General features: G+C 41.6%; 1 protein-coding gene across 1 annotated transcript in view; it reads right to left on the reverse strand.

Annotated features, from left to right (window-relative positions):
• Positions 1-7561: 7561 nt before the first annotated feature.
• The window catches only part of vezf1a (vascular endothelial zinc finger 1a), a 34498-nt gene continuing 27351 nt past the window's right edge, over positions 7562-14708 (reverse strand). The window contains exons 5-6 of the mRNA XM_060908165.1: positions 13723-13758; positions 7562-12514 (exon numbers count right to left, since the gene is read on the reverse strand). Coding sequence (XP_060764148.1) covers positions 12141-12514; positions 13723-13758 — 410 coding nt within the window. The 3' untranslated portion in view covers positions 7562-12140. The remainder of the gene's footprint in view (positions 12515-13722; positions 13759-14708) is intronic.

Raw genomic sequence — 14708 nt, forward strand, 5'->3', positions numbered from 1 at the left:
TTCGCTTCTAACTTTTAAACTAACTGCTTGGCGGCAGTTTGGTAAGTACTTGATAATAGACAAACAAACCGGCTGTAGCTCAAGCTGAGTTTAAAATCGCGCGATTCCAGAATCTACCGTGGCCAAAGGTGAAAGGAAAGCGCGAAACTCTGATTCTTGAGGAAAAGAAAAGATGTCTTTATCTGGTTTTCTGGTGGAGCAAATCTCTTTGTGTCCAGACGGCTTGAAGTCCAAGATGGAAAGAGAAAGAAGGAAGCGTTGCTCAGTTACTTATGAACTCAGGGAGGAAGTGACGTAGGTCATCCCGCCCAGGCGTGACGTAGGTCAACGCAGAAGTTGGCTGATGGGAAATGCAGTTTCTTAAAGGGACTGTACCTACAGTGGTGATACTGAGAAAATTCAGCACTGTTTACAGACACAATTTCAGCGGCTGCCGTCCTAGTTGCTTTGTTTATCCACCATCATGGCGGACGCTCGTGACGTCACACATTTTGATCACGTGGTTGCAAGTCATCTACATGAAGAGACACGTGGAGGAATATAAATGAGCAGAGTGGAACATAATTACATGTGACCAATAACCATGTGGAATTTCGTTACATGGAATAAAAGTGGCAATTCCATTCGGTTTCGAAATACTACATCTGGGTGTAAGACTTCACACTGTTTAGGGTTTTGTAAATAAATCCCCCCCTGTCCTCCTCATACCTGGTGGCACATAGGGCCTTCACATCGCTTTTCCACTTTTCCCTGTTCACTGCCTTTGACCACACCTCCTCCCAGGTCCTCCACCCCACCTCGCCTCTCTCCTTCTCCACAGTCCTTCGCCATGTTGTTTTTGGTCTTCCCTGTTTCCTTTTGCTTTCTGGTGCCCAGGTCAATGCTACGTTGCAGTCGTTCTCTCTATCCTGCCTCAACACGTGTCCAATCATTTTCCATCGCCTTCTCTTCACTTCACAGCTCAATTGCTGTATGCCTGCTCTTCTCCGCACCTCTTTGTTCGTCACATGGTCTTCCCAGCGAATCTTCAGGATCCTTCTCAAGCACTTCTGTTGGAATACATCTAACATTTTTCATCCTCCTTATTCATCTTCCAAGTCTCACAACTGTACAACAAAACCGAAAGTACCAACGACTTGTAGAGTTTTATCTTTGTTCTTCTCATGATCTTCTTTGAGTTCCATATACTGTATGTTTCAGCCTATTGTACGCACTCCTTGCTTTCGATAACCTATTTCTGAGATCCTTCATCCCCCCACCCTCTCTGCAGACTTTTGCTTCCAAGGAAGTAAATTCGCTGACATCTTCAATCTCCTTTCCATTGATTGTAATCTTTCCATGTTGCTTTGCGTTTATCCTCAACATCTTCGTTTTGTCCCAATTTATCCTTAATCCCACTCGCCTGGCCTCACCGTCCAGTCTTGCTGTCTTCTCCTGAATGTGATGTTTAGTTTGTAAATAAATGTGTTTAATATTTTGTTGACAGCAAGTAAGAAAGCCCTCACAAGAAACTGGATCACAACAGCGCCACCCAGAGTAGAGGACTGGATTGATGTGATCCATGACATTTATGTTATGGAAAAACTTACATTTACTTTGAGACTTGAACAAAAGAAGTTTAAAAGCTGTTGGACACTGTAGACTGACGGTGTATCTTTACGTAGATCTGACTTTCTAAGTTTCATTTGAACTCCTAAAGTGCTAATTGTATATAGTTTATTGGTGATGCTATATATTTTTTTCTTTCTGCAGGAGTACAGCTGGATCCTCTTTCCTACTTTTCCTTTGTGATTTGTACAGATATGTGGAGGAATGTACCTGGATGTGTACATATAGAAGGATTTATGTATGCATGGGTAGATACATGTATGTGGGTGCGAGGGTTTGCATGTTTGTGCTTATAATCATCCATTTCTGGATATACATTTTCTTTTGAATGTATTTTATGTTAATTATTGATAATTTATTATTTTTTTATTATCATTAAGGTTATTACAACTGCTTTTTTTTTTTTTTTTGTCTCCAGGACTACCTCTCCTTGGATTAAGTACGTACAACCCCGATTCCAAAAAAGTTGGGACAAAGTACAAATTGTAAATAAAAACGGAATGCAATGATGTGGAAGTTTCAAAATTCCATATTTTATTCAGAATAGAACATAGATGACATATCAAATGTTTAAACTGAGAAAATGTATCATTTAAAGAGAAAAATTAGGTGATTTCTCTTTACAACAGTCTGTAAACGTCTGGGGACTGAGGAGACAAGTTGCTCAAGTTTAGGGATAGGAATGTTAACCCATTCTTGCCTAATGTAGGATTCTAGTTGCTCAACTGTCTTAGGTCTTTTCTGTCGTATCTTCCGTTTTATGATGCGCCAAATGTTTTCTATGGGTGAAAGATCTGGACTGCAGGCTGGCCAGTTCAGTACCCGGACCCTTCTTCTACACAGCCATGATGCTGTAACTGATGCAGTATGTGGTTTAGCATTGTCATGTTGGAAAATGCAAGGTCTTCCCTGAAAGAGACGTCGTCTGGATGGGAGCATATGTTGCTCTAGAACCTGGATATACCTTTCAGCATTGATGGTGTCTTTCCAGATGTGTAAGCTGCCCATGCCACACGCACTAATGCAACCCCATACCATCAGAGATGCAGGCTTCTGAACTGAGCGCAGATAACAACTTGGGTCGTCCTTCTCCTCTTTAGTCCGAATGACACGGCATCCCTGATTTCCATAAAGAACTTCACATTTTGATTCGTCTGACCACAGAACAGTGTTCCACTTTGCCACAGTCCATTTTAAATGAGCCTTGGCCCAGAGAAGACGTCTGCGCTTCTGGATCGTGTTTAGATACGGCTTCTTCTTTGAACTATAGAGTTTTAGCTGGCAACGGCGGATGGCACGGTGAATTGTGTTCACAGATAATGTTCTCTGGAAATATTCCTGAGCCCATTTTGTGATTTCCAATACAGAAGCATGCCTGTATGTGATGCAGTGCCGTCTAAGGGCCCGAAGATCACGGGCACCCAGTATGGTTTTCCGGCCTTGACCCTTACGCACAGAGATTCTTCCAGATTCTCTGAATCTTTTGATGATATTATGCACTGTAGATGATGATATGTTCAAACTCTTTGCAAATTTACACTGTCAAACTCCTTTCTGATATTGCTCCACTATTTGTCGGCGCAGAATTAGGGGGATTGGTGATCCCCTTCCCATCTTTACTTCTGAGAGCCACTGCCGGTCCAAGATGCTCTTTTTATACCCAGTCATGTTAATGACCTATTGCCAATTGACCTAATGAGTTGCAATTTGGTCCTCCAGCTGTTCCTTTTTTGTACCTTTAACTTTTCCAGCCTCTTATTGCCCCTGTCCCAACTTTTTTGTGATGTGTTGCTGTCATGAAATTTCAAATGAGCCAATATTTGGCATGAAATTTCAAAATGTCTCACTTTCGACATTTGATATGTTGTCTATGTTCTATTGTGAATACAATATCAGTTTTTGAGATTTGTAAATTATTGCATTCCGTTTTTATTTACAATTTGTACTTTGTCCCAACTTTTTTGGAATCGGGGTTGTAAAACAATAAGCCTTGTTATTTTACTTCTTTTTTAGCCTTTTGTTAATCTCAAATAGAGGATGTAAACATGTTCTGCTGTATGTTATGTACTGTCTCTGCAACTAATACAAATTTTAATTATAAAAAAAGTGTCATGTGGATGGAATATAATAACGTGATAAATGTACACAAATACTACTACTACTCATCTCATCTCTAGCTGCTTTGTCCTTCTACAGGGTCGCAGGCAAGCTGGAGCCTATCCCAGCTGACTACGGGCGAAAGGCGGGGTACACCCTGGACAAGTCGCCAGGTCATCACAGGGCTGACACATAGACACAGACAACCATTCACACTCACATTCACACCTACGGTCAATTTAGAGTCACCAGTTAACCTAACCTGCATGTCTTTGGACTGTGGGGGAAACCGGAGCACCCAGAAGAAACCCACGCAGACACAACATGCAGACTCCGCACAGAAAGGCCCCTGTCGGCCACGGGGCTTGAACCCGGACCTTCTTGCTGTGAAGCGACAGTGCTAAACACTACACCACCGTGCCGCCCACTACTACTACTACTACTACTAATAATAATAATAATAGTTAGTGATCTAATTGTGATATTTTATCTGTGAAAATAAAATAATTTGACACATTCTGTGTAGAGTTAGATGTATTGTATTAGCCTGTATTTAATATTTTATATGTACTATTAATCGGTGTGATTGGAAACGTGATGTGTTGTTCACATGTTGAATATGAACATGTGATAAACTAAACACCTGTGATGTAAATCACACGTGATGAACCAGTCATGTGGAATACAATCATGTGATCAACGAAATATGTGATCACGTGTGAGAAACCAAACGTGTGATATAATTCCATGTGATAAATTATTCATGTGGAATATGATCACATGAAACTAAACGTGATATAATTGCATGTGAAACTAATCGTGTGGAACATAATCACCTAATAAACCAACCATGTGTATGAGATAATTACGTGATAAATTACGTGAAATAGAGCATGCAATAAACTAAACAAGTGATAAGCTAAATGTGTGATATGACTTAAAACTAGCCATATAGATAATAAGCACGTGATAAAATGTGTGACACGATCATGTGATAAATTAATCATGTGGGGTATAATCACATGATAAACCTTGTGTGTGTGTGCAAGATATAATTACATGTGAAAAACTAAACAACTCACACAATAATGTGATAAACTAAATGTGTGACATGATCACGTGATAAATTAATCATGTGGAATATAATCACATCATAATTAACTGCTGTGGGATGTAATCACATGTAATTGCTTGAATCATGTGGCATATTTGATACACAACACTAATAATTAAATAAATAAATAAAAAATAATGTTGGAGGCAGCACAGTGAGGTAGTGGCTAGAGCTGTCACCTCACGGCAAGAAGATTCTGGGTTCGAGCCCAGCGGCCTTTCTGTGCGGAGTTTGCATGTTCTCCCCGTGTCCGCGTGGGTTTCCTCCGGGTGCTCCGGTTTCCCCCACAGTCCAAAGACATGCAGGTTAGGTTAACTGGTGACTCTAAATTGACCGTAGGTGTGAATGTGAGTGTGAATGGTTGTCTGTGTCTATGTGTCAGCCCTGTGATGACCTGGCGACTTGTCCAGGGTGTACCCCGCCTTTCGCCCGTAGTCAGCTGGGATAGGCTCCAGCTTGCCTGCGACCCTGTACAGGATAAGCAGTTGCAGATAATGGATGGATGAGCCTGTATTTAATATTTTATATGTACCCATAATCAATCAGTGTGTTAAACATAAACTAGTTGTACATTTTATGTGTAGAAATATCCATCCATCCATTATCCGTAAGCGCTTATCCTGTGCAGGGTTGCAGGCGAGCTGGAGCCTATCCCAGCTGACTACGGGCGAAAGGCGGGGTACACCCTGGACAAGTCGCCAGGTCATCACAGGGCTGACACATAGACACAGACAACCATTCACACTCACATTCACACCTACGGTCAATTTAGAGTCACCAGTTAACCTAACCTGCATGTCTTTGGACTGTGGGGGAAACTGGAGCACCCGGAGGAAACCCACACGGACAACATGCAAACTCCGCACAGAAAGGCCCTCGTCAGCCGCTGGGCTCGAACCCAGGACCTTCTTGCTGTGAGGAGACAGTGCTGCATAGAAATATGTTTTATTCATACGACTATTTTTTTTGTGCTGATTATATTTGAAGTATTTTATTGTCATGCGCAGTGACGCCACGTGCGTGTAAAAAGTTGTACAACATGGTAGAATGTAATGAACCGTTTGCCCCCTCCTGCTGCTGCTGTAAGGCGTGGTGAGGCTCAGCAGCGCGTCAGTAATCTCTGTGTGTGAGAGAGAGATGAGAATAAAGGCGCGGCGCGTCGGGAGCGCGCGCAGCTGCCTGGTGTGTTTGATGAGTTTATTGCGCAGATGGCGCTCAGCGGTATTGTGCACACGGGTCACGTGACCCCCGCCCTCTTTATCCCTGTCCCGAGAAACAGCGGCTGAAACAAAAGAGCTCAAAGCAAAGCACCTGCTCTGGGCCAGAGATTACAGCAACACACACACACACACACACACACACACACACACACACACAAATTAATATAAAGTAATAATGATTGATAGAGAAATCAAGCAGCTTCCCAAATTCAAGAGAAAAAAAACCTATAATTTTTATAAACAATTTCAAACAAATGAAAACAAAAATAGACAAATTAAATTACATGATAGATAGATAGATAAATAAATAAATAAAATGTTCACTTTAGGGACCGAAATATGACTTAGTTTTAAAAATAAAACTGCATTCAATTGAAATTGTTTGCAAAACAAATAACTATTTACTGTAATTAAGGTGATATTTACACAACAGTCACAAAAAAAAAATAGAGAAATGACTGGAAACAGCAAATGGCAGGCTGACATTTGTGAATAATTATCATAAAAATCATAAACACTGATTTGGAAAAAAAAAAAAAGCATGGCCATGCCGATGGAGTGATTATGGGGTCGATACCACAGTGTAGTTGATCACTATGAAGCATCATCACATTTTCCACCAAGTGATGAGGGAAAGTCAGGAAGGGGTCTGAACCCAGGGCCTCGATCTTACACTCTGTCTGTACGTCTGCGAGAAACTGCTCTCAGAAATGTTTGGATTGGGGGAAAAAAAAAAAAAAAAAAACTCTATGGAGATGCTCCATCCAATCCAGTAAATCCAGTGGGGGAAGGGAAGATGGAGGCACCAGATGGAGCCCTATGAATAAAAGATTAAAGAAGAGACTATTTTCAGGCCCTGCTTAACCCTGAGTCGGAGTTTTTAAAGTATGTCACGTCGACAGCGAGGGGAAATCGGTGATATCAATTTTCCGCTCTTATGTCCGTGACCTTTGCGGCCTGTGATTTCTAATTTATGGAATACATTAGCAAGATATCTGGTGCAACCCGGATCAAAGGTCAGCGTTCAAAGCCTCTCGTTCAATATGGCCGACTCCAAGATGGCCGACAGGAACAATCCATAAACCTCATTTACACACATTTCTTTTTTCGAATCCAATCAGCCAAGGACACAGTATTGGCTTACAGTCTGATGCATTAAAACAGTTGAGTGCAAAAGTTTGCACGCCCTTACTTCAAGGCAATGACATGACCAAGACTTCAGAAAAATGCAAGATACCTCATACTGAAACCCAGCGAAACAATTTGAAACGTTTTGTTTTTCCAGTGATGTAGCTTCTTCCTGGTTCAGTCCCGAGCTCAGGTTCCCGTCCGCGTTACGTTTCACATGTTCCCCCTCAAACTGGGTTTCCTCTGGAGTCTCCAGTTTCCTTCCACTTTGAAAGTGAATGTGTGGATTAAATAGTGCCCTTTTCAGGATGTATTCCCACCTCATATTTTTTAAAATTTGGAAGACGGACTCATTTAAAAAAAAAAAAACAACCCACACTGACACACACACACACACGTTTCATAGTTTTCTTTTATTTAGACAACCCAAATAAAAGGCACATAAAACATTGCGCATGTTTACATAACTCTTTCTGACAAACGTACATTTAAAAAAAAAATGTAGGAATGTTTTCCCTTTCTGCTAATCAGAAAGCCTAGTCTTCATATATATATACATACAAAAAGAATTACTGTTGTTAATGTTCTAATAAAAAAAAGGTTCTTATAAAAAGGTTATCTTGCGTCTCCGTCGCTCGCATGTCTATTCATACGGTAACTACCACGTCCTCAGAGCTAAACCGCGGTTTGTACAAAGATATACATTCAACTGCCTTCACAGGGGTTTCCCAGATCAGTCAGCTCGCTGAAGAGCCGAGAACGACTCCATTCATACACATCAATTCTGCTGTGAATATGACAAATAAAATGAGGAAACAACTGAAATCCATGTGGTAATAAAAATAAAAAACAACAAAAAAAAAACCCTCACATGCATGTGTAATTTTTATCTCTTTTTTTTTTTGATATGGGAATGTAATTCCTCACACACACAGAACGCATTTGATATCTTCGGCATGCGCTGATATTAAATTCATCTAAACTTTTATTACAGCAATTAATTAAGGCAGAGAGCTTCTTCTGTAAACTTGACACACAAGATGCTGCCTTTATATTTACACCAATCAGCCACGATCTCAAAACCACCGGTGTAAATGTTGTGTAGATCCACCTTGTGCCAACAAAACAGCTCTGACTCAGAGCATTGGACCACAAGACCTCTGAAGGTGTGGCACCAAGATATTCGCACGAGATCCTTCAAATTCTCCAAGTTGTGAGGTTGGGCTCCATGGATCAGACCTGGAGGCCAAACTCCACACCCTTGAACTCTCATGATCCTCAAAGTGAAAAGGTCGAGCAGAGCATCACAAGTGCTACACGGTTTCAATTCTACAGTAAACACAGCACTATTTTATAAGGTCTTTGTGTAAAGAAGTCACACACTATGGATAAACAGGTTCAGGCTTTTTGGGATAACGTCCGATTTTCAGCATGCTCAGGAGCAGGAGCCTCCATAATCGGAGATGAAAGTATACAGTGCGATGCGTCAAAGCGTTCCACAGACGTATTTATGTAAATCAACACATCGTTCTAGCCCTCATTTCAATTCAAACAAGAAACAGAAGATTGGACAGGTTTGGTTATTGAGTACACTACAGTTGCGATACAGGGGGTCTGACCTGTTATTCAGTTCAGCAGCAGGCTATAAAGAATGTGTAGACTGGTGATGGACAGTGAAGGAAAAGTCGTTGCCTCGTCCCTGAAGTCTGTCCAAAAAGAAACTTCCGGCTACTGATCGGTTTTCCCTTTAGGATGGCCGGTACTCTCTCTACCACTCGCGGGTTACTGTGAACGTGATTGTTTTCCAAAGTGAAAGACAAGCAAGTTTTTGAAAATATCCAGATAAGTCTAGACAAGGCCACAGACCAAGCTAAAAGTGGCTACATGAGAATCACAGCACTCTCAGGTTTAAAAAAAAAAAGCAAAAGCCGTTACTATGGTAATCGTGATGGCCTCAACACTGTCGTGCACCTCCAGTGATGTGGATATTGTCACGGTCCTAGTACTAACCGCTGCATACCAGGAACACACGCCACAAGATCACAATTTGGCCCTTGTGAAAGTCGCTTAGATCCTAAGCTCAGTTTGCCCATTTTTTGCTTCCAGCACATCAACTTCAAGAACCGACTCTTCACTAATCAAATACTGTTCACTTCACCGGTCAGCGATTTTAAATATTATGGCTGATTGGGGTAAAAAAGCCTGGATCCTGTCACCATCATTTTATGACGTGTCCACAACAACAATAAGAATATTGTGCAAGTATTTATTGCAGTATATCATAAAACCGATTATCGGCACATGCCTGAAACTATTGACCCCCCCCCAAAAAAACCTCTCATCATTGCATACAGACAAAAGAAAAACCCTAAATTAGTGTTTTCTCTGCACTCACTCACTTGAAGTTCACACTTTAGTTACATGGAGTGAGTCAAAACGCAGAATCTTTAAAAGTAAAAAAAATACCATCACAAAGAAAACTGTGCACCGATAGCGGTTCACACAGTGTACCGAAACTCACATTGGCAGGGCTTTGAACCCTCGTAGTGACCAACAGCGGATGCTTCCTTGAGGACTCGTCTCTTATAATGCGTGTTTGTGTAGTGATACTCTTGAATCCAAATACAGGTCAGAATCTGGCGGAGTAAAATCCTCCGATTTTGAGAAAATTAAACAAAATTAACAAATGCACATCCATTTAAAAAAAAAAAAATTTCAGTCATCCTTGTTGACGTCCCTTTACCCTTCCCCCTTAACGGAAACTCCATCGCCATCTTGAGAAGGCCATTTCAATCCAGACGGCTTGGAGATCCGAGGGATCCAGTCACCCTAAAGGCCTCAGCGTACGAAATGCGGAGATGAAAATCACCTTCATCCTCTCTAGTCATCAAATACAAGTGCTCCAGAACTGCAGGTGGCGCTGTGACATTAACCATATGAACAAGATTACCGTTACTCACAGTCATCCATCTTGGATCGAAGTGGCTTGATTGCGAAAAGTGTTGCCCAGGTACCATGTTCTCGACACGGCAAGCATGACGTTCGTGTGCTCTGTGATTACGTATCGTTTGTGGACATTCGCTGAATGCCGTCGCCGTACGAAGTGTGCTGAAGCCTTGTGAAGTTCAGGAGCAGCCGGTATTGCAGTAGGACGCAATTTCACGGATGATGCTGCTTAGGAAATGGAAACATGCTCAAGAAAATATTTAATATTCCGAAAAAGATAACGTTTACGACATTCCTGGAGTGGAGTAATGGAACCAATCTTTTTATCTGTACATGAACAACGATGGAAATTTGTTGGTATTACTTTGCTAAAATTAAGTCTTCGTGTTAGATGCTCCGCCCACATCATTTAAAGCTTGCAATCTGATTGGTTATTGAGACATCCCTGTATACACCAACCCAAGCCAAACCAAACCAAGGACACCATTCAGAACAAGATTCAGTCGACAGATTATTATTATTATTATTATTATTATTATTAATAATAAAAACGACTTTTTTTTTTAAGCAGTCAGTAGTGAGTAAGTGCTGGCGTTTTCCTCGGAAACTCGGCAGATCTTGGTCACATTTAAAAGACAAAACCAGAGTACCTAGGCTTGTTTGAGTAGCATTGTCGTTAGTTAGTGATCTAGCATTACCTTGCACATAGTATAAAGGAAATTGCTTTCATGACTGTTTTTGCTGCAAGTGGCCACCCAAGAGACGTGTATTTAAAAAAGAAAAGAAAAAAAAACAACCACACAACATTGACAGAAAGCTGACAAGGCAAAGCAAGCGAGTCCGATTTCTCATTAAGGATCAAGATGGAAGCGTTCCATTAATAAAAATGGACGGTGAGGGAAAAGGGTGCATGGAGAAATAAATATTTACAAAATAAAAACAAGATTCCAGGATGCTGGATATTATTAATAATTACTCAAATAAAATATAAAAAGTAGTTTACTGGGATTCCTGAGCAGAAAATTCCTCCTAACAGGCCCTTGTGTGTGTGGTGGTGGTGGGGTTTCATGATGGTAAGATTAAAAACAAGGGTATAAAACACCACCTGCTAGTCTTTTGACATGAATCCAGTCCAAATCTAATTGAACTTAAACTTTTTTTTGAGGTGCAGCTTTTGCCAGTCACTAGACGACCCGGGTTCTTTCCAGGCAGGTTCCCCGGAACAGGTCTGATCTTCAATAATACTGTTGTTGGACACAAGGGATATGCTTTCAGTGCAAGAATCTTTCCTCTATCTGTTCCTGATTTAAAAAAAAAAAAAAACCCACAACAACCATGTGAATCCTAATGGTTGACAATCAAGTAAACAAAACACACCCCAGCCGTCCTTAATAAACAGAGCACGATGAAAATAATAACAGCTATGAATCAGTGTCGGGAAACACTGCAGCTGAAAAAGGAAAAAAAAAAAAAAGTTCACAATTGTAGTTGGTTAAAACGCTAAACACCAGCATAAGCAAGTGTACAATCCAATCCAGTTCCTGTACCTCAAATTATAAAACAAAAAAAACAAACAAACAAACAAAAAAAAAACCACAAAACCACACATCCTATTCTGTAAAACATTTCAAAACCTCCCTCTCAGTAAAACCCTCTTTCCCTTTCGGATTTGTAAAATTAAATACTGATTAGCAGGCTACAGCTAAACAATGTAAAAAGAAATCCCAGTGTTCTGGGAAGGAAAAATAATATATAACAAAAAAAACCAAAACAAAAACACGGCACTTATTGCATTTGTCCTTGAAAAACCTCAGTGAGGTCTGCGTGCTCAGTGTCACTAAGTACTCGTTCCTTAGGTCATCAACTCTAGGTAAGAAATCCTTCACAAAAGCTCTGTAGAAAACTCCGTCGTCGTTGCTTGTGAGGCGGCTGTCCGCCCGCGCCACAAGAGTAAACACTCACTGGCTGGGGAAGGGGGTGGAGTCAGCTGGTTCGGAGAATCAGGTTACGAGTCACTCAGGTGCTGTTCACCACGGAGGTGAGGAGGGCAGGACCTGCGAGAGGAAGGACATGCTTTCCATGGGCCGCATGGCGATGTTGAGCGGCGCGCCGATGTTCATGGGCATGGGTGTGGTGATGGCGACCGGGTGGGCGATGTTCATGGGCGATGCCGTGGCTGGGATGTTCACGGAAGCGATGTTAACCGGGCCCGTGATTGTGACCGGGTGCTGCAGGCTCACCGGTGCTGACGCGATGTTCACCGTGTTTACCGTCGTGCTCAGGTTCATCTGGGCGCCGATGGTCACGGCCGTGCTGGCGTTGGCGCGGCTCATCGGCGTAGTGGCGGGCGCAGAGATCGTGACGGGCGTCGGTGTGCCCGAGTGGCACACCTCGGTATTGTCTGGAAGAACAAAATGAGAGGAATGGTTAACGGGATTTGCATGAACCGCTTCCCATGACCACCTAGTAGTCCAAATCCACCTGCTCTGGGAATGACCAAAAATAAACTTTAAATAAAGATCGATGCCGTGTTGTATATATTGACATGGAATAAATTGTGAATTTTTCTCAACAATATTTAAAACAAACAAACAAAAAAAAAAACCACTAGACATGCAACTTTAGCCTACATTCAGAAGAGCAGTATGATCAGGTTTTGGACTTCATTAAAGCAAGACGGCCTTTCGATTTAATAAAACCAGTGAAATTTAGTTCCCTTTGAAATGAGGTCATTGTGATTTGTTTTTTCTGTAATATTTCAAAAAACAGGCCATTCTGTGGCTGGGAAGTTATTTAATTTGAGGGAATTAAAGCAAATAATGTGCATGAAAATCACTCGCTTTGTGCAGACAGAGGAAGTCCGTGCGTGTGCGCAGGTTTCCCTTTGAGCGTGCACTGACCGTTCCATCATTCTGTCGCTAAACGAACAGCTGATCACACCGAGGTGCTCGCCGAGCGCCGATATTTATTAGTTTGGTCCCGAGTTTCCTTTCCTTCGTATAGAACATAACCTATTTTCTTCTTGCTTTCCGTTACTGTAGTCGGTCTTTCACGTTTCATTCGCACACTCGCGTCCTCCATTTTTCTCTCCTGTTTCAAATTTGTATCCCACAATGCTTTGCGTGAACGGGGAAAGCCCAACACGTGATGCATGACGTAGTATCTTGAACTGGGTCATGGTGAAGCAGGAAAAAATAGTGGAGAATTTAGGGCCATGTGGCTCAAAAGTTATTAATTGTTCTATTTAAAAATAAATAATAAATAAAATTGGAAGTCTGTGATTCGAATTCAGTAGCTTTCGGTCCACTAAACAAAAATAACTGGGTGTCGGGGAAAATTCTTTTTACGACTTACACTTGAAGAATCTGAAAGGCAGTCGATCTTTAAAATATCAGTGCTTCGTTAAATCGTTCTTTCATCCTCAGCTCTGACCCAGTCTACATCTACGGTTTTGGAATTGCGAGTAAATTTCGTTATCGTTAAAAGAAAAGAAAAATCCAATTTCCATCTGCTGTGTCTGTAGCCTGTGTGGGATTATTAGTCAACCTGTATTTGAGAAAGACGTCATACAAGTAAAACATCATCATCATCACATGAATCTGTGTTTACCTTTTTGCAGCCCTGAGGAGTTCCACTGCCAGTCCCCTATTCAGAAATACAGACACAGAGTGTTATGATGGCCAGGAGGCCACAGCTGTGGGTGGGAGTCGGTGATGTCACACTCCACACCACAACGTCACATTACACACTCCGCCAGGCTCAGGGTCGGGCTCAGGTTGGAGATGGAACGTCTTTATTGGATTTAAAGTGGCTTAATATGCATCTGAGAGTGCAGTCAGCTAGCAGCGAGACGCGTGTATGTATGTATGTATGTATGTGTGATGAGGGGAATGTTGAGGGGTGAGTTATACGGTACCACTAACGGATCACTAATTCTGTGTGGTATAAAGAATAGAATGGTTAAGGTGTCGGATTGTTCTATCATCAATCTGTCGCACTGATCCACTGCTTCAACCAATTAAAGCAGGGCAGAGTGGACATCCTGTCTGGGCTGTGGACTGGGATTAGAGCATTTATAGCCAGATAAACTTACACACACACACTATTTTAGTCTACGTGATCGTGTAACACAAACCTGCCGAGCAACCATCAATCCAGACATTTCTCTTCTATTACACCACACGACATTCAAAACAACCTGGACAGTAACAAGATACGTTTGGTACAATTTAATCACATGCGATGAACTGTTAGATGGTGGGATGACCAAAAAGAGGACTAAACTACAGAGATGTGTGTACAGCATTCCAAAAGATGTGGAACTACAGCTAAAAATAAATGTAAACACATCCAGTTGTGTGGGGCAAAGACACGATCCGCATCGTGGTACTCTTCTGTCCTGGAGACTTTCCTGTGGTGGAAAACGTACTGATACAAGACCCTGACACTGGAGACTCCTTACCACAAAAAAACTCAAAAAACAATACACAACACTGGATCGCTCTCTGCAGCTGATAAGCTCATATCCAAGGAAATGAGAAAATGTGTTATGAATAAACAAACAGAGAGATACGCATTATTATTAGTTTTCGTTC

The sequence above is a fragment of the Neoarius graeffei genome, chromosome 25 (genome assembly GCF_027579695.1).
Source record: "Neoarius graeffei isolate fNeoGra1 chromosome 25, fNeoGra1.pri, whole genome shotgun sequence".
Classification (NCBI taxonomy): Eukaryota; Metazoa; Chordata; class Actinopteri; order Siluriformes; family Ariidae; genus Neoarius; species Neoarius graeffei.